The 27,965-nt window shown below is 47.1% G+C and overlaps 2 protein-coding genes across 3 annotated transcripts in view; one reads left to right on the top strand and one right to left on the bottom strand.

Annotated features, from left to right (window-relative positions):
• Positions 1 to 5,051: 5,051 nt before the first annotated feature.
• The window catches only part of CCDC63 (coiled-coil domain containing 63), a 42,619-nt gene continuing 19,705 nt past the window's right edge, over positions 5,052 to 27,965 (bottom strand). The window contains exons 9-12 of one of the 2 annotated variants that reach the window (XM_047698172.1): positions 24,501 to 24,575; positions 20,865 to 21,057; positions 17,645 to 17,848; positions 5,052 to 5,276 (exon numbers count right to left, since the gene is read on the bottom strand). In XM_047698172.1, coding sequence (XP_047554128.1) covers positions 5,062 to 5,276; positions 17,645 to 17,848; positions 20,865 to 21,057; positions 24,501 to 24,575 — 687 coding nt within the window. In that variant the 3' untranslated portion in view covers positions 5,052 to 5,061. Of the gene's footprint in view, positions 5,277 to 15,302; positions 15,507 to 17,644; positions 17,849 to 20,864; positions 21,058 to 24,500; positions 24,576 to 27,965 lie in introns of those variants that run through there. The other variant, XM_047698173.1, reaches the window with a different exon arrangement.
• On the top strand, positions 6,508 to 14,722 carry MYL2 (myosin light chain 2). The gene is made up of 7 exons (XM_047698174.1): positions 6,508 to 6,578; positions 8,036 to 8,125; positions 10,241 to 10,316; positions 11,412 to 11,516; positions 12,140 to 12,218; positions 12,307 to 12,355; positions 14,387 to 14,722. The coding sequence occupies exons 1-7, from the start codon at positions 6,576 to 6,578 to the stop codon at positions 14,483 to 14,485; spliced, it is 501 nt and encodes a 166-aa protein (XP_047554130.1). The 5' UTR covers positions 6,508 to 6,575; the 3' UTR covers positions 14,486 to 14,722.

Below are 27,965 nucleotides of genomic sequence, written 5' to 3'. Positions count from 1 at the left end.
TAACAGAACACTGCATGTTCACTACACTGGAATTAAAATAAAATAAAAAATTATAAAAAAACAAAAACATATAGTCTGGAAGACTTTATACCAAACAAACAAAGACATTCATTCCCTCCAGGGAGGATTTGGCCACAGTGATAGAAAGGAAGCTTTGTAGTCGATATATTTCTGTGGTACTTCAAATTGTTTTATATTAAGAATGCACTCATTCAAGGGCACCTGGGTGGCTCAGTGGGTTAAAGCCTCTGCCTTCGGCTTGCTATTTTACCAAAATAAAACTGATACCATTCTGTGGCTCATGTACCCATGTATATTATATGAGCAAACCACTACGCAGAGTATACACTATGGCAAGTGTGTGGGGGAAAAGGCACTCTCATACATCTTTGGTGGGCAAGGAAATGTGGTACAACCTATATGAGGGGGAATGAAGGAAGCAATCTTAGAACTATCCATCAAAAATTTAAGTGCACATATCATTTCATCCAGTTATATTGTATCAAGAATATATCTATATTCATATTCACATATGTACACAGGGTCATGGTCTTGGGTCATGGTCTCAGGGTCCTGGAATTGAGCTCCACATTGGGCTCTCTGCTCAGCAGGGAGCCTGCTTCCTCCTCTCTCTTTGCCTGCCTCTCTGCCTACTTGTGATCTCTGTCTGTCAAATAAATAAATAAAATCTTTTTTAAAAAATACACTCATTCACATAGCACTGATTTAACTTTATGTGGACATGTAACATGGACACAGAGAAGGGCATTGACATAGAAGCCCAACTCCACAAATCTTCCCAAACACACAGTACATCTGTGGAACCAGCAACCAGATCAAGATACAGAACATCCCCAGGACCCCCCAAACCCCCCAATTACTCGTTGCTTATTTCAAATTCTGATTTAACTGCTCTCTCTCTCTCTCTCTCTCTATATATATATATATATATATATATATATTTTTTTTTTTTTTACTAAACCCAGGAACTCCGTAGATTCATTTTGCCTATTTGACCGTGCATCATTTTGAAATTTAAAATTTTTTAAGATTTTTAAGATTTTATTTATTTATTTATTTGAGAGAGAGAGAGAGAGAACACAAGCAGGGCAGAGGGAAAGAGAGAGAAGCAGACTCCCTGCAGAGCAGGGATCTGGACGCAGGACTCCATCCTAGGGCCCCAAGAACAGGACCTGAGCTGAAGTCAGATGATGCTTAACCAACTGAGCCACCCAGGTGGCCCTGAAATTTAAAATGTTAATGTTTACTTTAGGAGAACATCAGGAAAGCCCTGCTTCAACTCCCTGTTCAGCAGCTCTCCCTCTGCCCCTCTGCCTCCCCCTCTGACCCTCCTCCTGCTCATTCTCTCGATCTCAAATAAATAAAAAATAAAACCCTTACAAAAGAAGGAGGAGGAGGAGGAAGAGAAGAAGGAGGAGGAGGAGGAAAAGGAGGAGACCAAAAGTAGCAGTGATTAGCAAAGTGGGGATCAAAGCCTTCCAGGAATTCCAGTATTCCTTACCTGTCTCCCTCATTCCAAGCCTCCCTTCTACCCACTGAAAACACAGTCAACAAGGCAAAGGCATTAAATCCAAGTTCACACGGAGACATGGACCCTGAGATACTCCATGGTGCTCCATGGCGAGGCTCCAAATGGTCAATGGAAAAAAGACTGTCTCCCTTTCAAAGATTCCTGCCCCTAGGCCTGAGAAAAGGTTGGAAACTTCCTGGACCCAAGTGGCGGTCTAAAAACCAGTCAAACAGCTAGCATTTATGGAGTGCTCATAATGGCCCATCTGATTCAAACTTCATGAAAACCCTACGAGGTGAGTGCTGTTATCATCCCCATTTTACAAATGGGGAAACTGAGACTCAGGAAAAACTGCAGAAGATCACACAGGCAAGCTGGCCTGAACTCAAACCTCGTATTTGGATCAAAGTAGGGACCACCCAATTTTTGCAATTCATCCACTTAAATTTTAGCTTAGAAATCAGGTCTTAAATCTCTAGGAAGTCACTTTATAGTGTTTCACTTGAATTTCCCTTGGTGTTTTGTTTTATTTTGTTTTAGTTTTAGGGAGTAAACCACATACTCGATTTAAAAAAATAATAAATTAATACACTGCTACATTTTTAAAGGAGAATAGTGTGCCATATTACAGTTGAAGGTAACTACCCACTCTTCTCAGACTTATTATATATGTGTCTCCGCTTACCTGAATGAAGTTTTACTGATAACAGGCCCTGGAAACAGGGCCCGGCACATAGTAAGGCTTCAATAAATATTTAAGTAATTAATATCCTTCGAATTGGGGATCAAAATCATTTTTGCTTAAAAACAGAGTCCATCTATAAGCACTACTTACATTTTTTTCCCCTCTCCTCTACCCCTTCTCTTGAAATTGTCAATGGGTAATTTTTTTTTAAATTACCATTCAATAAAATTGATCTTTTTCTGGTGTATAGTTGCATGAATTTTAACTTAAGTTTTATTGTTGTAATTAATATTACTCAGCGGTTGATCTGTTTTTCTCCAGCTGCTCTGTTTCTCTAGATGTGGTATGTGGGTGGCATTAAAGTTCCCCAAAGGCATCCACATCCTAATCCTTGGAACCCGTGACTATGTTAGCCTACATGGCTTCTGCCGATGTGGTTACGGATGGCGCAATCGGGGAAGTATCTTGGATTATCCAGGTGGACCCGGTAGAGTCACAGGGGATCCTTAGAAGACGGGAGAGAGGCAGGAGTATCAGAGAGTTTGGAGTCAGAGACGGAGGGATGCAGCCCCCAAATGAGCCAAGGGACGTGGGCAGGCTCTGGAAAAGGCAAGGAAAGGATTCTCCACCCCTGCCAACCCAGTTTCCATTTCTGACCTCAAGAATGGTGAGATAGTAAACTGGTGCTGTTTGAAGTCACCAAATTTATGATAATATTTTTATAGCAGCAATAGGAAACCAACACACTGGGTTTGTTTTCTGATTGTTTTAAAAGTTGCCATTCTTTTTTTTTTTTTAAGATTACGTTGTGAAATGAAATCTTTTTTTTTTTTAAGATTTTATTTGTTTATTTGACAGAGATCACAAGTAGGCAGAGAGGTGGGGGGCGGGAAGCAGACTCCCCGCTGAGCAGAGAGCCTGATGTAGGGCTGGATTCCAGGACCCTGAGATCATGGCCTGAGCCAAAGGCAAAAGCCCAACCCATTGAACCACCCAGGTGCTCCTAGAAGTTGCTATTCTGATTCACCTTGCCCGGCCATCTTCTCTTTGGCTTCTGGGTACCTCAGGTGGGCTAGTTACTTTTCTCTTTGGCTCCATGGGATTTGCGTGATGGGGGAACGCTTCTCAGCTGTAGGAATCCCACAGGCAGTAGAAAGGTAGAGGGTCTCGAGGGGGTCTCGGGTCTTGTGAGCCTATGGCTCTTAGGTAAGATATAGCCGCCTCAGCCTTGAGGACAGAGAGGTTCCAGCCCACCCACTCTCTCCAATGCACTCTCTCTTTTTTTTAAAAGATGTTATTTATTTATTAAAGATTTAATTTACTTATTTGTCAGAGAGCAAGCACAGCATGGGGAGCATCAGAGAGAGGGAGAAGCAGGCTCTCTGATGAGCAAGGAGCCTGATGGGGGACTCCATCCCAGGGTTCTGGGATTGCGACCTAAGCCGAAGGGAGACACATAACCGACAGAGCCACCCAAGCATCCCTCTCCAACGCACTCTTGAGGTTGATGCTGAAACGTCTGAGAGTCTACATAGACCCAAACCCCAAGTCTTCCCAGATTCTCCACTCCTAGGACTTTGTCCCAGGGCTCCGGGGGGACTCCTCAGTGGTGACCAACCCACTGGCAGGGGGGGCACCTTTGGGTCTCCAGTTCTCTCAACAGATCCCAAGGCCTGACACACGACCTATGGGCCCCAAGTCGCAGCAGCCCGAGGGCTCTGTGCTATTCAGGCCGCCATGTCCCAGAATCCACCTGACACACATAATCTCACTCACCCCCCAGTAGCCTCATGGGGTGTGCACTAGTATGGTCTCCATTTTCCTGAGGAGGAAACTGAGGTCCCAGGAAGTTTACAGCCCTATTTGAGACCCTGCCTCTCTAGCTACTGAACCAGAACTCTCCCCCAGGAACGCCTCCCAAAGATCCAGCTGAATAAAACATGTCCACTGAGGACTAGCTGTGTGGGTGCCCTTTGGGGGCACACTGACACACCCACCTACCTCTGGAGGGCCTGAGCCCATCCGAACCCCTGAACCAGGGTCCCCCCACCCCCCACCACATTCTGCACAGCCACGGCGGCTGCAACAACCATGTTGCTTGGCCGTTTATCGCCCCTGACTGCTCACACAAGGGTGTTAACGAAAATCCATGGTATGCCTATTAGCTAAGGAAACATTTATTCTGGGGTTGTCAGAGAATCTTGGACAGAAAAGCTCTTCTTGACTGAGCTATGTGCACAGACATGGGTGTGGGAGCGTGCGTGCGGGTGTGTGTGCGTGTGTATGTGCTGCATGTGTATGCACATGGATACGTGTACACACACCTGCACACGCACAGAAAAACATACCTTCTGTTATCAAAGATTCTGTCGGAAGATGCGGAAGATGCTCCTGGGTAATTCTGACGCGCGTGTGACTGGAAAGAGGAAAAAGAGAATTTACATTTTTTTTTGTCACGGCAATAAATGGTTCCTGGGTTCGTGCCCTCAAAACTGAATTTTGTTTTCAGCTGAGAGGGGTGGTGAGTGATGACTGCCTGGGCCTCATCTCTTCACCCTGCCTGAAGCCTCATAAGGGAGGTCTTTTTATCATTCCCACTTTATGCACTGAGAGAGGTGAAGTCACTTGCCTAAGGTCACACAGAGCTCAGGTTCAAATGCATTGTGTCTGCTTTCCCACCCTGTGGGCTACATCGCTCCACTCTTCCTGCTTCAAACCTTCTCAGGTTGGAGACATTCTAACAGCCCCCCCCCCCCCCCCCCCCCCGCCACTCAGGCCAGAAGGGCAGAGTCTGCCTTACTCCTTTTTTAACTAGTTTGTTCATTCCTGGGAGCCAAGGGTCTTGTCAGTTTTCTCCCGTCATCACCCATGGAAGGTTCCAGAACATCAGAGCAACTGAGAAGCTATCTGTAGATTCATTTGCTTGATAGGGTCTCTCCTTCCACGGTGGTGCTTGTTGGCCTTGTTCCCAAATCAGTATGTCCCGGGGCACTGGCAGCCCCCAGGACAGGTTAGACAAAGGGTCTCCTGCTCTGAACTCCCTTAGGGCTCTCCTTGCATCTGGAATGAAATCCCAAGCCTGTGATCAGCCCGCCTGCCTTGCTGGCTTCACCTGGTACCCCGGACTCCCTCACTCCCTCAGCTCCAGCCACACAGGTCCTTCTGCTCCTCAAAGAAGCCAATCAATTCACCTTCTGCTCCGAGGCTTTTGCTGTCCCCACTGCTAGGAGCTTTCTCTTCCAGTCTCTGCTCAGAGAGGACCCTGGAGCCAACGGGAGGCAGCTCCTGCGTGTTACTTTCACATCTATCTCATTCCTATGTAGGATGAGTTACTACCTGAAATTATCTGGGTTATGCATGTCTTAGTATCTCTGTCCATCTACTCCTTACTCACAGTGTCACCACGGCAGGGAGTTGGTCACTGGGCAGCAGTCTCCCCCTCACTAGCACGGGGCCTGGCACACAGTGGGGGGGATGAAAGCTGGGGACACAAAGGATAAGGTGGTCTCTACCCACAGCGTGTCTGGAAAATGAACTATGAGCATGAGACATGTGTGCATGGTTCCTGGCACAGAGCAAGCGCTCGGTAAGTGAAAGATGTTATTTCCTCAATCAACAAGTATTCGTTGAGCACTGCTGTGCGCCTATCATGAGCTAAGAGCCAGGGAGGGAGTAGTTGGGAAAACTGAAAAGGACCCTGCTCTCCTGACCTGACTGTTCACTGACACTGAACAAAATAAATAAGTGAATTCCATAGTATGTCAGGAAGGGATAAGTGTTCTGCAGAAAAACAAAGCAGAGAAGGGGTTCAGGAAGGCAGAGGGTGAGTGGCTATTTTAAACAGGGTGATGGGGAGGTCTCACTAAAGAGGGAATACCTGAGCGAAGATCTGAGGGAGGTGAGGGACAGAGTCTCGCAGAGGTCTGATGGGAAAACACTCCGGGCAGAGGGAAGTGCAGGTACAAAGGCCCTGGGGTGGGACCCTGATCACATCAGAGAATTGTAGCAGTCTCCTCTCTGCAGTTTTCTTTCTCAAAATTGACAAGCACAAATGCCTGCCGCCCAAGTATTGCCGAGAGCATGCAGCATCTTTCCCTGTGACCCAGCCTCCTGTCTCTTTAACCTTGAGTGCCTTTTTGGGTCTCATGTGTCACTGGGTGGAGAGTGAGCTCCCCTTACTTCAGAAGAACGGCATGGGCTGGGGGGGCCTTAGGTGGTGTCCGCCTCACCTATTACTGCCAAAAGTGGTCATGGGGTTATTTTTAAACATGGAGAGGGAGTATTTATTGTTCCCCAGCTGAGGAGAGCTAGGCAGCCCGAGGGATTCTTCTTGGGAAGCAGTGCAGTGTCCTTTCCAACATGGTGAGTAGTGAGGGCTCTGAGGGGTGATGCAGTGGGGGGTGGGGGGGTGGGGGGGTTAGGAAACAGCACCTGTGAGCAGAGGACAAGAGGGGAGGGGGCAAAAGGTGGCTTTTGAGGGCCCCAGACCCTGGTAAAAAAAGCAGTGCTTGGTATGTGCGCACAGAGGAACCCCAATCAATGCCCCAATAAGCCACAAATAACAGCAGCTCCCAGGGACTCGCAAAAACAAAATAAGAGAGTTGGCTTTTTTATGGCTTGTCTACTGACCTCTGGAGGAATCAATAACTCCCCGGGCTTGCAAAATGGGATTGAACGCTTTTAAGGATCAAATTGTAATTCTTTTCTCTTGTTCAGGCAGCTGGGGAAAAGAATCTTTTTGTTTTCACCTTTTGAACTTGCAAATTTAAAACCTGTCTCCCTGGGTTATTGGTTAGGTGTCCCCCCTCCCAAAGCAGGAAGCCGCCAAATCAGGGCCAGCCTGGGGGAATGGTTAGGAGCACAGACTCCAGAGTGCAACTGCGCTCTGCCTTTCTGTGACTGTGTGACCTTGGGCAAGTGACCCAACCTCTCTGAGCCCAGGCTGACTCTCCAGTAAAATGGCTATGGTAGTAGTAGCGGGGCGCCTGGGTGGCTCAGTCAGTTAAGCGTCTGCCTTCGGCTCAGGTCATGATCCCAGGGGTCCAGGGATCAAGGTCCGAGTAGGACTCCCTGCTCAGTGGGGAGCCTGTTTCTCCCTCTCTTCCCCTCTCAGTCTCTCTCTCTCAAATAAATAAAATCTTTACCAAAAAACCTCATCTAGTTGACTGGGGGATTAAATTAAATCACGTATGGATGGTGTTCAAGCATTTGCTCTATTTCACATGGGGCAGGGTAGGGACAAAAGTTAACTCCGCTCTTCTCTGCACTGTGTGCCTACACAAGGGCAGAGCATTTAGAGCGGAGATTTGGAGATTTCACTGCTACCCGGATCAAAGGAGAATGGGGGAGGGAGGACCCGTGGGTTTTAACACTCTGAAAAAGTGTCATTTCATAAGGGTGTCCCTCATGGTTCAGCGAGCATGACGTTTCCCCCCCCTCCAATCAATCCTCCTTCTGTGCGTTAGGGAAATTTTGTGACATGCACGGAAACAAAGGCGGCTGGATCCTGCTGGGGCTGGTCCGAAAGTGTTGCCTCCTTCCCCGGAGACTGGAGACCGAGACGCATCCCCACCTCCCCTAGTTTGCAAAGGAGGTTCTGCAAGGCTTACAGCTCCACCAGAACCGGCGTACTTGGGGACACATTATTCCGTATCCTCTGATCCCTCCGATATCGCCGTTTCGAGATGAGTGTGGGCCTCATACCCCCATTTCACAGATGAGCAGCTGAGGCCCGCTCAGAGATAGGACCCCCTGACCTAGTTCTCTAACTCCCCAGCTTCTGACTCCTTTCACTGATGCTCCCCTGCAACCCCCTCCAGGCACCGAAGAAAGCCAAGAAGAGAGCAGAAGGCGCCAATTCCAACGTGTTCTCCATGTTCGAACAGACCCAGATCCAGGAATTTAAGGAGGTGGGTGCAGCTGTTGAAAAATCCGCCCAGAGGGAGATTCCCACCTGTTAGAACGCTCCAGGCAGGAACCTCTGGGCTAGATGTTTTTAATCCTCCAAACAACGCCAGATCCCGCCTCAACATGTGCGTGGACTATTTAAAGAAATTATTGTTAATATTTTTTTTCGATCATCAAAGCAAAGCACGTTTCTTGTTGAAAATATTGGCCAGGGGGGTGGGGGGGGGATTCAGAAAAGCACAAAGAAGAACATAAAAACGACCTACAATTCCACCACTCAGACATAATCAGTTAACATTCTGATATTGTCATTTTTGTATTATGCGTATATACTTTTAAACTATTTCGCTATTTTTCTTTTGGGCAATTCCTCATCAACATTTTCTATCATTTATTGAAACCACTCCCTACGGTTGCAGGTTACCTTTGTTTAGACTGTTTTACGATTATGAATAACACATCTTTGCTTGTTTCCTTGGGGTAAATTCCTAAAAGCAGAACCACTGGGTCAAGGAACTAAAAACCAGACCCAACGGCCCTCCAGAAATGCTGTACTAATCCCTGCCCCCATCAGCCTTTTCAAAAGGAGAAAGTGCCTTTTTCCCCCTATACCTCCATCAACATTGGGTATTAATAGCCTAAAATATTATTTCTGCCAAACTGAGAGATGATAAAGAGTATCTCTTGGATTTTAAATTATATAGTCCCCCATTGTTGAACACTAGCCAGGTGGAAACGCCATCGCATTCTATGGGAATGAGCCTTATTAAGTAAACCTAAGTACCAATTAGGCCAAATTAAGCCACTGCCCGCAGGCTTAGAAGGATAGACTCTGAATTAATTTTCCAGCAGTCGTGATGGCTCACACTGAGTCATCCACACTCCCACCTGGGCCTTTAGAGGAAAATACACAGCAGAGCCAGGTGGGTTCTGTATCAAAAGGGAAACAATTTGGGGCTCCAAGTGGGACATGAACACTTGTACTCTTTTGTCCTCACTAATGTTCAGATCACAGGAATGTTGTGTCCCATAGGCCCCCAGGGAAAGAATTCCCAGGATGAAATATTCATATCTGAACTTGAAACTGTCACCTTGCAGGGAGAAGACACCATGCCCCTTCCCCCTCACCCTGTCCCAATCTCTGGAATGAGATCAGCTGCTGGGGGGCGTGGGGAGGAGGTGCAAATACTTTCAGAAACAGCTGCAAAGAACTCAAAAAACCATGCAAATGATAAGTCATTTGTAAATTGACCTGGGCATTTAAAAGGCTCTTGGGAGTGTTCATGGGCGCTCCCTGGGAAAGATTACCAGCCCCATTTTATAGATAACTGGGCTCTGATGGTAGGGGTCGGGGTCGGGGAGGGGACCTGGGTATTAACTTGATTTTTTAAATAACAATTTCGTGGAGATGTAATTCACACAATCCCAAATTCACCTTTGTATGCTACCAGCACAATTTGGTGGTTATTTACTGAAGTCGCAGAGCTGTGACTTCCAAACATTTTCCTCACCCCAGAAAGAAACCACGTACCCATTAGCAGTCACTCCCCTTGCCCCCCTCCCCCAGCCTCTGGCCACCGCCCATCTATTTTCTGTCCCCATGAATTTGCCTGTTCTGGGCATTTCGTGGAAATGGATCATACAGCACATGGCCTTTTGCCGTGGCTTCTCTCACTCAGTGTCCTGAGCCAGGCCTCCTCTGTGTCCCGTGTTCCAGCAGGTGTCAGGCTCTCCTTCCTTCTTCTCACTCAGGAGGAGTCCATCACGGGGCTGGACCACGGTGGGCCCATCTATCAGTTGGTGGTCACGTGGGCGGTTTCCAGGTTGGGGCTATTGTAAATAAAGCTGCTAGGACATTCAGGCACAGGTTTCCATGGGGACAGATGTTTTCAGTTCTCTTGGGTAAACACCTAGCCCTGGAATTACTGATCCTATGGTAACTCTATGCCTAACATTTTAAGGAACGGCCAGGCAGTTTCCAATTTTTTATTCTCGATCTCATGGCCTTCATGCTCCCTGAATCCCAGAATCTCCTTTCCCCCAGTCCATAGCCCAATCTCTTAGGCTCCTCCATTCAACTTCTCCTGGGCTGACCAACCAACCTACCCCTTCCACAGGCCTTCACCATCATGGACCAGAACAGGGATGGCTTCATCGACAAGAATGATTTGAGGGACACCTTTGCTGCTCTTGGTATGTGCCCCTGCCAGGCCTGCAGGAGGGTCTCCTTGTCCCACCCTCCCGAAAGGTAGAAGGGAGGACCACTGTAAAGGTCAAGAGCTTGTCATTTTTCAAAGAAACAGCTCAATCATGGCTGGCCTTTAAGACAAGCTTCAGAAGACAGCAGTGTTGAGGCTTTAAGTGTCTTGACATATTTTTCATTTTTCTTTTAAAATGTGTTTTTTTGTGATTTTGAATGCAATGCCAGCTCGCTAGAGAAAATTTGCAAAATTCAGAAAAGTATAAATAAGAAAACTATTAGGAAAACATTCCACTGTCACATTTCAGCCTCTAAGTCTTTTCTAGGTACATCTGGTTTTTTGTGGGTTTTTTGTTGTGGTTGTTTTAAGATTAGAATCATTCTATTTTGGATTCACCTCTTTAACATCTCAACAGTGTGAGCATGAGTATATGGAGCTTTTTCAAAATATATGTGTCCAACCTGCAACCACTCACCCCTCTCCACTCCCACTCCCAGAACTCAGGGCGACCATGAACAGCTGTGCAGGCTATGCATTACACTATTCTACAGATTACTATTCATGTCTGCAGCCACTGCAGATTTTTATATTTAAAACATAAATTATCTTAAGAAGGAGTGGCTTTTAAAATTTGCACAAAGGCGCTATATGGGCTTGTGGCCGATGCTAATATCGGAATCTCCAAGGCTGTGTGGGTTACAGCAGTTATAATCAGAAAAAGTTCCCTCAGGTGATTCTGATCTGTCTCTCTCACCTCCAACTGAGAGGGATAATTTATAATATGAGCATTTCCCATTTAAGTAAAAAGTTAAAATATCTGTTTAAAATGTCCTGGGTTCTGAAGACACTATTATAAAAATAGCTAGCCCCTCCCCCCATTGGGTGTTTGGGATGTTTCCAGCTGTCTGGCTATTATAAATGACACTGTGGAGAACATCTTTTCCAGTGAATCTGATCGTGCCCACTCCATCTCTGATTGTCCCTATTCTAGATTCCCTCCAGTATAATTACGAGGGCAGATGCCAGGGTCCTCAGAGTTATTTCTGACCCAGCCTGGGGGGCCCTGACTGTGTGTTTCCTGCTGTAGGGCGTATGAACGTGAAAAATGAGGAAATTGATGAAATGCTCAAGGAAGCTCCAGGTCCAATTAACTTTACTGTGTTCCTAACAATGTTTGGGGAGAAACTTAAGGGTAAGTTCATGTGTAAGTCCATATATGTATATTCGTGTATGTGTGTCTGCATTTGTGCGCGTGTGTGTGTTGTGTGTGTGTGTGTGTGTGTGTGTGTGTGTGTGTATACCTTCATCTTTGGGCATGAAGGGCACCAGGAGGGCAGACAAGGGTTGGCAGGAGATGAAGGCAGAGTAACCCTGGGGGGAGAAAAAATAAAAGCAGCGGTTCCCATTGCTCCAAGGCGTACCCTGAGCCAGATGTCATGCCACGCACGTTGGATGCATTCCCTTGTTTAGCCTCTAGGAGGTAGGTTCTCTTCTTATCCCTGGTCTAAGGCTCAGAGATGGAAAGCCACTTGCTTATGGGCACACAGCTAGCAAATGCTGGAGTTAAGATTCAGATCGCAGTCTTTCTAAATCTAGATTCACGTTTCAGCACGGGTTTGCTCAGAAGTGACTGGATTCCCAGCCCACTCTTTCCGATTACCAAGGTTCAGCACTCAGAGGAAGGCAGGGCCTTTCCTCCAAGCAAAACAGCCTGGGTTTGGCCCCTCCATCTTTGGAGGGAGCTGGGCCCTGCCTCCTGGGGTACCGTGGGTCCCCGGCCACCCATGGCATGTTCAACCCTGTTCTCTCTTTCAGGGGCAGACCCCGAGGAGACCATCCTCAACGCATTCAAAGTGTTTGACCCTGAAGGCAAAGGAGTGCTCAAGGCTGATTAGTGAGTGGGATGTGTAGGGGAGGACATGGGGGTTCCCTGCTTCCCACAGACACACCTGGTGCCAACACCTGCTGTTCTCTCTTGGTAGCGTTCGGGAGATGCTGACCACACAGGCAGAGAGATTTTCCAAAGAGGAGGTAATGGCATCTTGGACAATCACCTTAGCTCCTGAGTGACCCTCTTTCCTAAACACCCCTGACCCCACACTGACAGAGACCCTGCTTCTGGGCCCCCTACCTCATTTCATTCTCTTAACCACCCTATGAAGTAGGGACTAGTAGTATTGTCCCTTTAAAGATGGGGAAACTGAGGCCCAGGGAAGTTAGTCACTTGCCTGAAAGGACACCACCAGTGCTAAACGCGGGGGCCTAGATTCAAACCTAGGTCTGTCTGACTTTAGGTCCACCTTCTTCACAGTGCTCGGAGCCCTGGTTTGAGCACCAATTTCCTGATGGAGTGAGGGTCATTTGGTGCCACATACTGTCATGTAGGTTCCGCACTGTGCAATTCTTCTGGCTGTTGTGCTCGTAAAATACACTGCTGAGTTATCTGCTGGTTTCAATTGTGTTCCAGCAGATGGCAGTAAAGTGTCCCATTGTAATATATATATAGATAGATAGATAGATATCTATATAGATAGATATTTTAAGCCGTATATATGACTTTTTCTGGTAGGAGGCAGTAATATGCCTGGAAGAAGGGGCACTTTTGCTAATTCGCCCAAAGTCCTGTTAATAATATCAACGGCCCTGTTGATATTATTTTTTTATGAGTTTATTTATTTATTTGACAGACGGAAATCACAAGCAGGCAGAGAGGCAGGCAGAGAGAGGGGGAAGCAGGCTCCCCGCTGAGCAGAGAGCCCGACGCGGGACTCGATCCCAGGACCCCGGGATCATGACCCGAGCTGAAGGCAGAGGCTTTAACCCACTGAGCCACCCAGGTGCTCCAGCCCTGTTGATATTATTAATGAAGTATTTAAAATAGCCCCTTCTCAGGCTTGAAGCCATCAGTTTTCACATTTCACTAAACATTGTATTTAGGTTTCCCCCTAAAACTCAAGCACTTAAAAGAGCCTGCCTTCACCTCCTACCAGCTTGGTGACTTGGGTCAAGCTCTTTAACCTCCCTGTGCCTCAGTTCCCTCATCTATAAAGTGGGGAGGATAATAAAACTTTCCTGGTAGTACACTGTGAGGATTAAACCAGTTAAGATGTATAAAGTGTTGAAGTATATGACAAGGACAGTGTAAGTGTTAGCTAGTATTGGCTGAGAGGTATTTTTTTTTAAGATTTTATTTATTTATTTGACAGAGAGAGTGAGATCACAAGTAGGCATTGAGGCAGGCAGAGACAGGGTGGGGAAGCAGGCCTCCTGCTGAGCAGAGAGCCTGATGCGATGGGGGGCTCGATCCCAGGACCCTGAGACCATGACCTGAGCCGAAGGCAGAGGCTTAACCCACTGAGCCACCCAGGCACCCCGGCTGAGAGGTATTTTTTTAAAAATAACTAGTCAATACTTTTTAAATGTGGAAATTGCATGTTGAAAAAAAAAATCTAGATTTCTCGTTTCCCTCCAAGAGTCAGATTCCCTCAAAAAGTCTGACCTCCAAATTTGGCCGCATTTGGCTGGCTCTGCCTGGATGGGTTGTATGACTGCTTTTAGCCACAGTCCCCACCAGGCCCCCTTGCTCCCTTACACAACCTGCTCAGCCCCTTTGTGTACATGCATTTGTCATCCCTGCTTTACCTGTTTTGGACTGGGTTCCCAGGAACATCCCCGCAGGACAGCCCGTGGTGTCAGCACCTGCAGAAAAGCAAGGAAGGGCAAGGGAGGAGGGAGGCACGGAGGGAGCTGCTGACCCCCAGCTCAGGCCCAAAGAGTGTCTTGGCTGCACCCCACCTCCCAGGGAGCCATGGAGAGAGGCCCCCAAGTTGGATCCCACCCTGATCAGTTGGCTGTGGGCTGCCCCAGGAAGGCCATGACCTTGGGGCTGACAGCTCTCTGCAGCAGTGGGGTAACAAGGCCTTCCTGGAGGGGGAGCTGAGCATCGTGTCCCCACAACCACCCCAGGCCTGCTGCCTCTGGCTCAGCACGGGGACCTGCACATGGTGGTCCCTCTTGCTTTCCCTCCCGTCACACTGAGTACGTGCTGCTGGTTCATTACAGATTGACCAGATGTTCGCCGCCTTCCCCCCGGATGTGACTGGCAACTTGGACTATAAGAACCTGGTGCACATCATCACCCATGGGGAAGAGAAGGACTGAGAGGGGCTCACCAGCCAACCCTGGGCTTGTCTTCAGTGGGGAGGTGGTCCCTGCCATCCTCTCACTTTGCCCGGTAATGCTGCCGTCCCTACTACTGGCCTGTCAGCTGTGTGGCTGCCTTGTTACCCATTTCCATCTTCTTTGCAGCCTCAGTGGCCTATAGATACCATGCAGCCACACATCCCGCAGCTAGAAATCCATCCCGAAGCTGTGTTCAAATAAACAGGATGTTGTCTATTTGTTCCTGGTGTTTCTCTGACAGAAGTGCCTTGAATAAAGAGGATCCTTTGCTAGTTCCCATGAAGGCAGAGTATGAGTGTGTGATGCCCCTGCTGTCATTATTATTGAATCCTTGTAACTCTTTATTTGAAATAGATCTTCCACAGCCACTCAGGACTATTTCTATTAAGGGCCACAATTTATTGGAGTGTTAACTAGAGGACCACAGCCCTTTTCTGCAGAGCCTAGCTTCCATGACATCCTCTCCTTTAGGATGCCATTGGAATGTTTCTCCCATAGATGTGCTTAAACAGGCCCCGTGAGAAATGAAGAGAAAGAGGCCTCGCATTCATTCTAAGAATATGGCTCATTTGGCAAAAAAATCACATCCGTTAACTATCACAGGTTAATTTCTAATTTCAGAAGTACTAGCTGTTTGTTCTGGTCCCAATCTCAGGGAGTTTCAGGTGTCATGGTGACCTCATACAACTCTTGCTTTCTGTCTCAGCTCTTCTGTCCTAATTTCTCTACCCCATCCCAGGGTGGCTCACAGAAGCCTAGTCCAGTCTCTTTGTAATGAGTGTGAGGAGGCGCAAGGATTATGGAAGAAAACATTTATTCTCTCTGGTTAAGGTACAAATGTCGCCCCGTCTGTCTCAACCCGTTAACTTCTTCCTGAGCCTTGGATCATCCCCCTTCTCGGGTACGTTCTCTGAATGTAAGTCCCTGCTTCGAAACTCTCTTGCGATGTAGTTGCTGAACACGAGCTGCTGAAGGCTGCGGTGGTCCAGGGGCTGCTCGACTGCATCAAAGACAGGACTTGTGTGAGGAGTTTGGAACTGAATCCCAGCGTGGAGTGGGTGTAGATTGCTTCCCTCCCAGGGACGGTGCCTCTCTGCCCCATTCATGGACGCCCAAGGCAAGGACGTCCAAGCCTGGTTGGGGACCCTCCACACTGCTGGGAGTGGAGTGTGAGCATTCTTGAGGTTCGAGGAGGAAAAGCATCAGTAAAGATGTATGGCACAGGGATGCGCAAGACAGTAATTGTTTTTCTCCCAGAAGAGGATGTGACGGCGAGTTTAGTTTAATGTCAAAGAGACAGGGCCACCATGTGCAGTTGTTCAGGATGTAGACTGCACAGACATCTGGTGGAGACAAGTGAATGAATGGATGGGCTGAAATCCAACCCCCACTCAATTGCCAAACCATGTCCACACAGAAGGGGTCCCTTTTCTCAATCTGTTCAGAGGGGGTGTCCTTTTGAATTCACACATATGGGCCATAGAGACTAGTGTTAAGAGAACCCAATGATTATCAACATTCGCTTGAGCAGAAGTGAAGGCATCATCTGTAAGTTCCTGACCTTGTGAAGGCAGCATTACAAGCAGTAGGGTCCTGCCTCCCTCCTCTTAGGAACTCAAAGGCTCAAGGGAAGCGGTGTTAGGGTGGCTAATGCCAGACCCAGCTTTCACTCCTGCTAAGTTTCAGTTGCCTCGACTAAATCAAACAGGAGGGTGTGTGTGTGTGTGCACGTGCGAACACACATCTGTGTGTTGGCACTCTTCCCCTACTCCCCCACCCCATCACTGACACACCGCACACTTGAAGGGCTACTTAGAGAAGTGGGACAACTTTTTTTTTTAAATCCTGTTTCCTCTGATTACTAAAGATGTTCAAGATCATTGTAAAAAAAAAAAAAAATTAAACAATACAGATTAGAATTTCAAAGTTCTCTGTAAATCACAAGAACCCACCGTAAGTCAGCCTTAATATAAATCCTTTGTTTTTACATGTATTATCAAGATACCTCCCTCCTTCCCTCCCTACTTCCCTCCCTCACTCCCCCTCCTCCTCCTCCTCCTTCTCTCTGTCTCTCTCTCTCCCATTATATACATCTCTCACCCTATTATACCTCAGGGCTGTCAAGGGCTGTCTTGTACACTGCAGGACTTTTACCAGCATTCCTGGACACTAGATGCCAACAGCACCCCCCACCTCCCAGCTGCACCAAACAAAAATATCTCCGGACATTGCCAGAAGTCCTCTGAGGGGTAAATCACTCCTGGTTGAGGACTACGGAATATATATATATACATATATATATATATATTCCTATAATCCATATATATTACAATTATATCTATAACTTATACACCCTGTGTAAGAGAGGGAGTTTATAGGGTCCTGCTGCATTCTTTTCCGTGTCTGCATAGCATTTCTATGCATGGATGGGTGAACGGTAATTCCAGAAACACTTACTCAAGTAGGACGATGGACTGCAGTGAACATTGTCCTACTTGAGTAAATGTTTCTTGAAGGACCAGTTTGCACGGGTGAGATTATGGGCCTAATGGGTGTATCCAGGTCTCAGGCTTGTCACACCTGGGGCCACCCTGCCCTCCCAACCCAGATGGGGCTGATTTTCTCTCCACCTCTAGAAAGAAGGGCTGCTTCCCGCAGTGAGGGGAGCATCATGCACTTCTGCCTGGGAAGAAGCCTGGCCACTGGGGCCACTTAGGCGTCTGGGTCCAGTCACCAGCCGAGAGCCACAGCCGCTTTAGCCAGGAGGTTGGGGGATATGGTGGGGGCAGCCCAAGGCTGGTCACAGGAGGAGTAAGACTCAGGGGCATGGGATAAGGGTGAAAGACGGGATCAGGGATTCTTGTGTGCTGCCAGTTTGTAGACTGTGGACATTTTAAGGTTCATTTTAAATGGTCACAAAGTAGTGATTTAAAATATGTATATATCCAGGATCACTAAAGTCCGGGATCTTCATTGTGCTGTAGGGAGAAGCATCCCCTCGGCGAAACAGGTCCACGACCACAGCCACAGTGGAACCCAATGAGGCTCCTAAAGGGAAACTGAGGCTCTACCCTGCAGACTCTCCCCAGCACAGGTCTCCTAGCAAACTGCGCAGGTCGCGGAAGGACAAGGACTCACCTTCATCCAACCTTTCGCCCAAGGGGTCAGCCCCGAACACTGGGGGGATGACCTTGATGGGTTCTGCAGGCTTAAGGAGGGCAGAGCCGCCCCAAAAGGGGTTGACGAAGGGTGGCTGGGTCTCGGTTTCTGCCCCTTCCATTTCCAGGATCCGCTTGTAGGACTCCAGCAGCAGCAGGTCATTGGTCTTCTTTTCAATGATGGCTGGAAAAAAAAACTGATCAGAACCAAGATGGCAGCCCAGAGACCTGGGTCGGGGGTGGTGGTGAGGTGGGGTGGGGGTGGTGGGATTGGGGGTGACGTCCCCTGCTGGAGAGGAAGGGAAGGGACAGGACGAGGCGTTTCTCATGGGCTACACCATGCATCCTCCAGGGGGCAGTCTCGTCCCGAGAGCAAAACTTGGTTGTTTTGAGACAAACAAAACAAAACAAACAAACAAACCCCACCTGACTTTATAACATAAAACAGATATACATACAGAACGTAAATGACTATATAGTGTTAGAGTGTTAAAACTGCCTGAGGACCACAACTGGGGAAAGAATGTCTAAAAAGACTCCTAAAGAGGCAATAGTGAAAGGAGGTTGAGAAGCACTGGGTTACACCAAAAACTGGGAGCCCCGGGCAGCCCCTTAAACGCCTGATTTTTCTCTCTCTTTTTTAAAAGATTTTATTTATTTATTTGACAGAGATCACAAGCAGGCAGAGAGGCAGGACGGGAGAGGGGGAAGCAGGCTCCCCGCCCAGCAGAGAGCCCGACGCGGGGCTCAATCCTAGGACCCTGAGATCATAACCTGAGCCGGAGGCAGAGGCTTAACCCACTGATACACCCAGGCGCCCCTACAACTGATTTTTCTCCGTGCACTCTCTGTCTCAGGCTTCCCAACCTTTGCTCACGCTGTTCCTTCTGCCCAGAATGCTTTCCCTACACCCCTCCCCCAATAATGCCTGCTGGTGTTTTAAGACTTGGATCAGGGCTCTGCCCCCTGCAGGAACGTTTCTCTGAGCAGCCTACTCTGGGGACCTGACACTCCTCTGCGTTTCAGAGCCCTGTGCACTCACCAGAGTGGTGCACTCATTCACCGACTCAACAAATGATTATCAGACACCTGCCATGCCAGGCACAGTGCTGGAAGTTCCCCAGGCGTGTGGGGAACCAAAAGGACAGGAACAGTAACTGGGAAGATGCAGGCCCTGACCTGATGAAGCCCATAAGCTTCAGTGCGTGTGAAGAAGATGGAGAGAAAGACACATTTACCAAGGAACCTTGTTATCCAGATGACCATTATCTAGATTGTGTAACCACTGGATTTGGATATAATGTGGTTTTTTAAAGAGATTTTATTTATTTATTTGACAGAGAAAGACACAACGAGAGAGGGAACATAAGCAGAAAGAATGGGAGAGGGAGAAACAAGCTTCTCACTAAGCAAGGAGCCCGATGTGGGACTTGATCTCAGGACTCTGGGATCATGACCTGAGCTGAAGGCAGCGGCTTAACCAACTGATCCACCCAGGCATCTCTGGAGAAAGGACATTTAAACTGAGATCTGAGAATTCTAAGACAAGGATACCAAGAACAGCGTGTGCAAAGGCCCTGAGGTGGGAATGCGTTGAGGAGAGGGTTGTAAGAATACGCAGGAGAGTGTGACGTGAGGTGGTAAGCAAGGACAGAGAGTAGGATGAGGGAGGTGAGAAATGGAAGCAAGGGCCAGGCTGTGCAAACCCTGATAGGCGGTGGGCAGGAAAGAGTTAACACAGCAGTCTGACTGCTGTCCTTTGAAGGGCCTGCTTCCCAGGTTGGCCCCAGGGTGGCATCAGGGAACTTGGGTTTCAGGAAGGTTCCTATCATCATTAACTGATTGATAATAGCAGCTCGATGTGCCTAAACTGTGTATACAAAACATGTTTCTGCTAAACACCTGGGTTTTTTTTCCACATCATGGGCACAGTCTCTCTAGTGAGCTTCCCTGGTGGACAATATTTCACCTACATTGTCACAACACAGTGCTGCGGGGATTAGCACATTCTGTGTGACCCTGCTGGGAGAGGACCCTTGGAAGCTTGCCCCTGGCTTCCTCCAGACTTCACCCCGGGCCCCTTTTTCCTTTTGCTGATGCTGCTTTTTATCCTTTTGCTCTAACAAATCATAGCCACGAGTACCACCACATGCTGAGTTTATGAGGCCTCCTAGCAAGTCACTGAACCTGGCAGGAGGGGGCATGATGGGAAACTCCCAAACACAGATTGTATTAAGAACCGTAGGTTTTATTCTAAGAGCAGGGTAAGCCATTCATTTCAAATTGTCATGATCTGTGGAGGTGCCTCCCTCCTTTTCCATCCTGAGCTCAGGCCTATGGCTAGAAATGTGTGTTCTAGTTCATAGGCATTTGCTACATCCCAGGCACTGCTCTGAGCACTTTATTTCTTCCTTTCCAACCTGTATGCTTTCCATTTCTTTTTCTTGCCTTATTGCATCGCTTAGGACCACCACTATGATACTGAGTAGGAGCGGTAAGAGCAGACATTCTCACCTTGTTCCTGATCTTAGAGGGAAAACACTCAAATTCCACCCTTAAGGGTGAGGTTAGCTGTAGGTTTTTTTGTTGTCGTTGTTGTGTTTTCTTAAGAGAAAGAGAGAGCACAAATGGGTAGGAGGGGCAGAGGGAGAGGAGATAGCTGATACCCCGCTGAGCAGGGAGCCCCATGTGGGGCTTGATCCCAGGACCCTGGAATCATGACCCTGAGTCAAAGGCAGACACTTAACCACCTGAGCCCCCCAGGTGCCCCCAGCTATTGGTGTTTTGTAGACACCCTTCAAGGTTAAGACAGTTTCCTTCTAGTTTTAGTTTGTCAAGAATCTTGGCCATGAATGGATGCTGAATTTGTCAAATGCTTCTTCTGTCTCTACTGACATGATCATATAGTTTTACTACAATTAAATTTTATTTAATCTTCCCAACAAACATTGAGGTGCGTATTGGGCTTACTCCTCATTTTTTTTTTTTAGATGAAAAAATTAAAACACAGATTCAAAAAGTTGCCCAGTGGCACAGAGCTAGTAAGAGTAGAACCAGGATTTGAACCCAGGCGGGCTGGCATTATGGCCCACATGCTTCGCTACCAGGCTCACTGCCACCCAAGAACAAGCCCTCATGCCTGCTCATAGAAAGCTCTGGAAATGGATCCTAACGGTCCAATGGGCCCCACCTTGACTCACCAAAGTACTGTGGAAGGTTGTTGTCGGTGATTTTCCCTGTCTCCCCTAAGTGCCCCAGGATGGTTGTGGCATCACAATTAATCTTTTTAAACAGATTCTCCACCGAGTTCTTGAGATACTCCAAGGTCTTGCTGATTTCCTTGTAGCTGTTTTCATACATGTCTGCCTCCTCCGTGGTCTTCGTCAGTTTCTCCTGGTGACAGACCCCCAATTCCCAGCCCGCATTAGCCAGACTGCTGCCCTGGACTCTGTGGCCCCATGAGGACTTTCAGTCCAGATGGGAGTTTGGGGTTCTCTGGAAATGGGGTCTCTGAACTACAGGATTTCAAACCACTCAGGAGGTACAAAATCAATCTACTAAGCATTTTAATTAATAAATGCTCAATTAGCATTTTAAAGAAAGAAAGTAAATAGAACAGAAGAGAAAGGAAGAGAAAATACTAGTATGCATTTCAGGTAAAGAGGAGAAATACTGTTAAATGTACATTTTGTTTCACTTACATATACATGTATCTACATGTACACTGGATTACTACGTCTTTCCATTTTTTTTTTTTTTTTAAATAAGCTACACACCCAGCATGGAGGCCAAAGTGGGGCTTGAACTCACAACCCTGAGATTAAGACCTGAGCTGAGACCAAGAACGGATGCTCAACTGATTGAGCCACGCAGGTGCCCCAGGATTACAGTATCTTCTAGAAGTTGGTGATTCACTTTTTTAACATTGTGACCCCCCCAGGAAGGAATACATTTTACATCACAGCCCAATGCATGCAACATACATACATATGTATGTACATGTGCATATGGGTGTGTTTATATGTATTATCTAATCAAATAAAGTAAAAGTTTCACTAATCAATGCTCTATGGCGTGTTTTAATATTTTCTGTTCTGTTTCATTACTTTTGAATGATTTGATCTAAAAAACTGATTTTACCACTTGTAGTTTAAAACATTATCACGCTAGCCCAGTGGTTCTCAAAGTGGGGTCTCAGGACCAGGAGCATTCACTTTACCGGGGAACTAGTTAGAAATGCAAATTCTTGGGCTCCAGTCCAGACCCTGACTCAGAGGGTCTGGGGACGGGCCTGGCAACGTGTGTTTTAATGAACATCCAGGTGACTCTGATGCATGATGAAGTTTGAGAAACCCTACAAGTCCATTGGCTTGCAATCTTGGCTTCTCATTGATATCACCTGGGAGCTTCAAAACACCTGCTGCCCTGACATCCCACTCCCCCGCCCCAGAGATTCCGAGGGTTTGGTCTGGGGTGCAGCCTGAGCCTTAGGAATTTTAAAGCCTCCGAAGTGAACCTGATTGGCAGCCCCGGGCTGAGAATCCCTGCTCTGGGGCGAGAGCTTCTGGTGCCTTCCTGTCTCTCCATCTGAGTTCCTGGCTTGCTGAGGTGAACTAGGCCCTGTGAGGAACCATTCCCCATGGCTCCGTATGCTTCACCCCAAATAACAGTCACAAAGTGTCAGCCCTAGCCATACACCCCATTTTCCAGGTGCAGAAACTGAGTCTCCAATGCACACGGCCAGGAGAGGGAGGCCAAGATCTGAACTGTCACTCCACCATCACCACACCAGGCAGCTTCCTGTCCCCAGTTCCCAGGGCTGCGGGTCCTCCGGGGACAGCAAGAGCTGCCCTCTCCTTCTTAAAGGTGGGTTAAGGAATCCCATGGTTAAAGGGACAGCCTGATGTGACGGTGACGGTCACAGGTCACACATGTCACCTCAGCACCTCCTCACAACTGCTTCAGTGTCCAGATAAGGAATATTGAGGTCGAAGAAGAAAAGCGACCTTGTGTTTAGCTTCCTTCTACTGAGTGGCCTAAGTACCTGACCTTTAGTCAGGTGACTAAAGATACCTAAAGTGACCTTCAGGTTTTATCTCTTGAGCAGTCGTTTTGAACCAAGGCGATGGTGATTTGGGGTTTTCACTGACTCATAGGACCACCACAATGAAAGCCACGTTTAGGGTTCTCTGCCCTACAGCGTGCCTAGCGTGTGCACTCGTGACTTGATGTTACCTTCGTGGCCCACTGCAGCGAGGATGGTCATTATCTCCATTTTACAGGTAAGAAAACAGAGGCTAAGAGAGGTGAAGTCACACAACTAGGAAGTGACTTTTGGAGAGTCATACTCAAGCATTTGTTCCCAGGGCCTGGTTGCAGAACAGGACCAGTCCCAACCCCAAGGAAGCATCTGGACGCTGGGTGGCCCTGAGCCAAGGACATGGGACCCCCAAGCACGTGCTCAGCTTGAGGAGGGTCTCCTTGGACTTGGGCCCTGACTGGAAGGTTTTTTGTTTGTTTGTTTAAAAAAAAATTTTTTTTCTGCCTGGAAGTTTAAATCCTCGTATCCAGGTTCCTGGGAGAGGCCACTCGCAATATGGGTGCCTTATGCTTTGCTGCCCCCCGGTGGTCAACCAGAGAATGGCACTGACATCCCTGTAACCAGGTGCATATCAACAAAGAACAAAATAGGTCACAGAGAAGGAAAGGAAAATGACCCTGGAGCTCAGTTCCTGGGCCAGGAACTGCTGCATTAGAGCAGGGCTATGCGGCCACACACTCTGGGTTCATATTTTTGTCAGACGTTTGCTATCCATTCTCCCCTTACACCTTAATAACAAATTCCTGATTGTATTTGGGGTGGCAATGTGCCCAGCTCAAGCTCTACTTCCAATCCTCCTCTGCAATAGAGATGGTCAGTGAGATGTAAACGCAGAAGGCATTGGCTGAGTCTTCACAGAAAGAAACATTTAAGCTGCCTAACCTTCAGCAAAGTTGTTTGTTTCTTTTTGCCTTCCTGACTTTCTTCCTGCCTGGAACATATATGTGATGGTTGGATCTTTAGCAGCTACAGTACAACCATGAAGCATCCTTGGGAATGTAAGCCACATACTAAAGATGGCGAACAGGAGCAGCCTGGGTCACTGATGACATCATGACCCTCCCTGAAGGACCTATCTCCAAACTTATTTCTTAACAAAGTAAATAATGCTACCTTGCTTAGGCCATTGTTACTTTGGTTTCTTGTGATTAGCAACTAAATGCAGTGCAAAGCACTTATACAGCATCCCAGCTCCATAATGTTGGTCAAGTGACTTTAACTCTCTGAACCTGTTTCTTCATCTGTACAATGTAGAGATCATAGCAACTACCTCATGGGACTGTTGAGAAGATTAAATGAGATAGTACAGGCAAAGCACTTAGCCCAGTGTCTGTATGAAGTAATTGCTCAAAAAATGTTCATAATAATTGTTATTGACTGAAAACAGGCCACAGCCAAGACAAAGGGGAGAGAAAAAAATTACTGAGGCAGAGCTCTGTCTGGGATTTGCAGTCTGGGATGAAATTAGAGACAGAAGTGCCTGGGCTAGGCTCCCTGAAGTCAGGGAGTCTTTAAAATGGACAAAGAGGCTTTAGGGACAAAATTCTGCAGCAATATCTATAGCAGAGGTGGCTCGAGACAAAGGCTCAGGACATGTCCAGACATGAGCCAGGCCCATAGAGTTTCATGGGGGAGATAAGGTACTCCTCGCGAGAACCACTGGACAGATCACCTGACAGACAGACAGACAGACAACAGAGACTCCCAAGGCCCTCCCTCCCCACCCTGGTCTTACCTCCAACTCTCTCAGGATGGAGCGGTTGTCATCATGGGATGATTTCTGCTGGGATCTCAAGAAGATGATCTCATCCTGCTCACAAGAGAACCAGACCATAAGGAGGAGTGGGTGCTCTCCTCCCCACCACACCTGCAGCTAAGCCTGTGCCTTGAGGAGATGAGGGGGATTTAAATTATGTTTCCAGGAGCCCCCAAACCCATGGGCCCCTCTTATGCCCATGGAGGTTCTTTCTCATGTTTCTCATGTCTCTTTTTAAGATTTATTTATTTTTATTTTAGAAAGAGAGAATCTCAAGCAGACTCCACACTGAGCACAGAGTCCAGTGCAATGCGGGGCTCAATCTGAAAGCCCTCTGAGAGCGGGGCCTCTGAGATCATGACCTGAGCTGAAATCAAGAGTCTGAATGCTTAACCAACGGAGTCACCCAGATGCCCCTGATATTTCTTAATTAAAAGGAGGATGACGGCATGGGTAGGTGGTTCATTCTTCTTGGAGAATTGTCTAGAACAGCATGGTCAGTAGAACTGTAATGGTGGCAATGTTCTCTCAACACCATCCAGTCCTGCAGCCACTGGCCACTTATAGGTAGGGCCACTGAGGAGCTAATTTTTAATTTTACTTAATTTAAATGGATTTAAACATAAATAGCCATATGTGGCTAGCGCTATTATAATATATATAAGGCAGCCCCAGGGCAGGGCTTATCCAACTCTAGCAAAAATCAGAATCATCCGGAGGTTTGTGAAAACACAGACTGCGGGGCCCCTCTTCCAGAGGTTCTGGGCCAATAGGTCTGAGTGTGGCCCAAGAATGTGTGTTTCTCAAAAGTTCCCAGGAGCTGCTGCTACTCTTGATCCAGGGACCAGATTCGAGAACCCCTAGGGCTAGAACAGTGTGTCCAAATGCAAAAGGCTACTTTTGAGTTAATTTCATCTCTAGGACTCTGTCCCATAGAAATAGTAGGACATGTGGGCTAAGTGGCTGATCAGGGCTGTCATGTTATTATTATTATGGCCCCCAGTTAGAGACGATCTAAACATGTACGGATAGTGGATCAGTTAAATCAATGATGGTACATTCATGTCATGAGGGGAATGAGTCTTAAATAAAAATATAGTTCAAAATGCAGATTCCTAGACAATTCTTAGGGAATCTGGGTTTGTAGGTAGGGGATAGAACTTGGGGAATCTGCATTTTTAAGAAGTACCTTATGATTCTACTACAGAGCATTCAGGGTCTCCAGAAGCCACTAAAAAGGACACAGAAGATGTTGGGATAGATCTATGATGAATTTTAAGTGAAAAAAATTCAAAACAGCATGAACAGTCTAGAATGATCCCAGTACTATAAACGGGCACCTTTCTGCCTCAGGGCCTTTGCACTTGCTGTTTCTTCTACCTGGAACATTCATTCCTCAGGGATCTGCATAGCTTATTCCCTTACCTACAAGTCTGCTCAAATCTTAGCTTCTCAACTTCCCATGCCCTCACTTGACTCCAGAACCCCTCTTTACCTGTTACACTTTATCTCTTTATCCACATCATTTCCAATTTCTAATGCACTCTATAATTTATGTATTTATTAGGCTTGCCACTTATTGTTTGTTTCTCTCTGTCAGAACAGAAACTGCTGGAGGGCAGAACTTCCTGTCATTTTGTTCACTGTGCCATAATCAGTGTCTAGAATAGTGCCTGGCACATAGTGGGTGCTCCGTAAAACAAAACCAAAAGAATATTTTTTGCAATCATAATATGTAAATCTCAGGGCACCTGGGTGGTTCGGTCAGTTAAGCACCTGCCTTTGTCTCAGGTCATAATCCAAGGGCCTTGAGATTGAGCCCCACATTGGGCTCCTTGCTCAGTGGGGAGTGTGCTTCTCCCTCTCTCTCGGTCTCTCCCCCCTGGTTTGTGCTCTCTCTCTCACTCAATCTCTCAGATAAATCAATAAAATCTTTTTTAAAAGAATATGTAATTCTCTTTATACTATATATAATCACTATGTTAAGTTTTAAAAGCATCACCCCCCGCAAAAAAAAGAAGTAAGAAGGAAATAGATCAAAATGTCAACAATGATTATCTCTAGGGAATGGGATAATGGATGATTTAAAAAATACAATCCTTAGGTATTTTCCAAATTTTCTATAATGAACATATCCATCTAAGATTTTTAAAACATAAAACATTTTCATTAAAAACAAGCATTTTCAGGAACTGTTCAGCAGGTAGTCCATTAAGTCCCAAAAGCCACAGTTCTATAACTTCAAAGAAAACTCAGAAGCTACTGTTCTGGTCCAAACATCATTCTACAAATGAGGAGCCTGAAGCCCAGGGAGATCATGGACTTGTCTGTCCTTCATCAGACACACTCGTGTTAAGGCCAGACACAGGCTGTGTAGCTTAGAGAGGGGGTACTATCATGGTGAATGGGAAAGATCAAGGTCAATTTTGTTTAGTAACCATTTCTTGATTGAATCAGTTTCTGACTAGCGTTCTCACATCTCTCTCCTATGGTCTGTCTTTGTCATCCCACTGGGACTAGTAAGACGCTGTCTCCCAGAAAATGTGAATCAGTGTCCTGCCCACTTCCCAGGTCCCAAATGGACCCATCATCCATCCTTTCATCCTTCAAATCTCTGCGCCCTTAGACTTTCCATGCAATACTGCGGATGGCCACCTGAGGGCAGTGGCGAAGCGCCTACACCGGAGGCAGAAGGTTCAAAGGCCCTCAGGGCAGCGGGCCTCAGACACAAGAGCAGATGGGATCCAGCTGGTGTAGGTGGATGTGAGCCGGCGGCCTTCAGCTTTCAGGCGGGCTGCGGAGCTGGAGTTGTAGATCCGATTTTCCAAGAGAAACCAGAAATCCAGGTTTTCATGTGGAATATCCGGATTTTTAAATGTTGGTAACTAATAATTTTTAAATTTGGGGGGTAGGGGAGACCAAGCAAAAGAAGAATGAGAGTGGGGTTCAACCAGTTACAACCTCTGACCCTGGTGATCTCTCCAGAAGGGGTGAAGTCGGTTGGTAGAATCCTAGTTGTTTGGGGTTTATATATTTTTCCTATCCGAGCCCTAGTTTGAGCAGAGGTGCCACAAGAAGACAGGAAGGTAAGGGTCTAGGCAACCCCTCCAGCCACCCCTCCCGCACCCCAACCCCTTCATCCCAAACTGCTCCATGTTACCTGTTTTCTATACCATGTTTCCTCACAACCTGGGTTTAGATGAAAATGTTCTGTAGCTTTATTTATTTTTATTTATTTATTTATTTTATAGAAGTTTGGAAAGTACTGCTCTAGTACAAAGAGATCATTCTATAGATGTGGAGACTGAGGCTGGGACAGGGCAGGAGTGGCCATCTGTCATCAGACACACTGGTCCTGACAGAATCTGAGTGGCTGAAGGAGAAAAGGGTACTATCCTCATGGTGAGTGGCAAGGTCAAGGTCAGTTGCTGTTTTGGAGCTATC

Source organism: Lutra lutra, chromosome 12 (assembly GCF_902655055.1).
Source record: "Lutra lutra chromosome 12, mLutLut1.2, whole genome shotgun sequence".
In the NCBI taxonomy this organism is placed as follows: domain Eukaryota; kingdom Metazoa; phylum Chordata; class Mammalia; order Carnivora; family Mustelidae; genus Lutra; species Lutra lutra.
The sequence above is the reverse complement of the archived record's forward strand: the minus strand, read 5'-3'. Positions and strand labels throughout refer to the sequence as shown.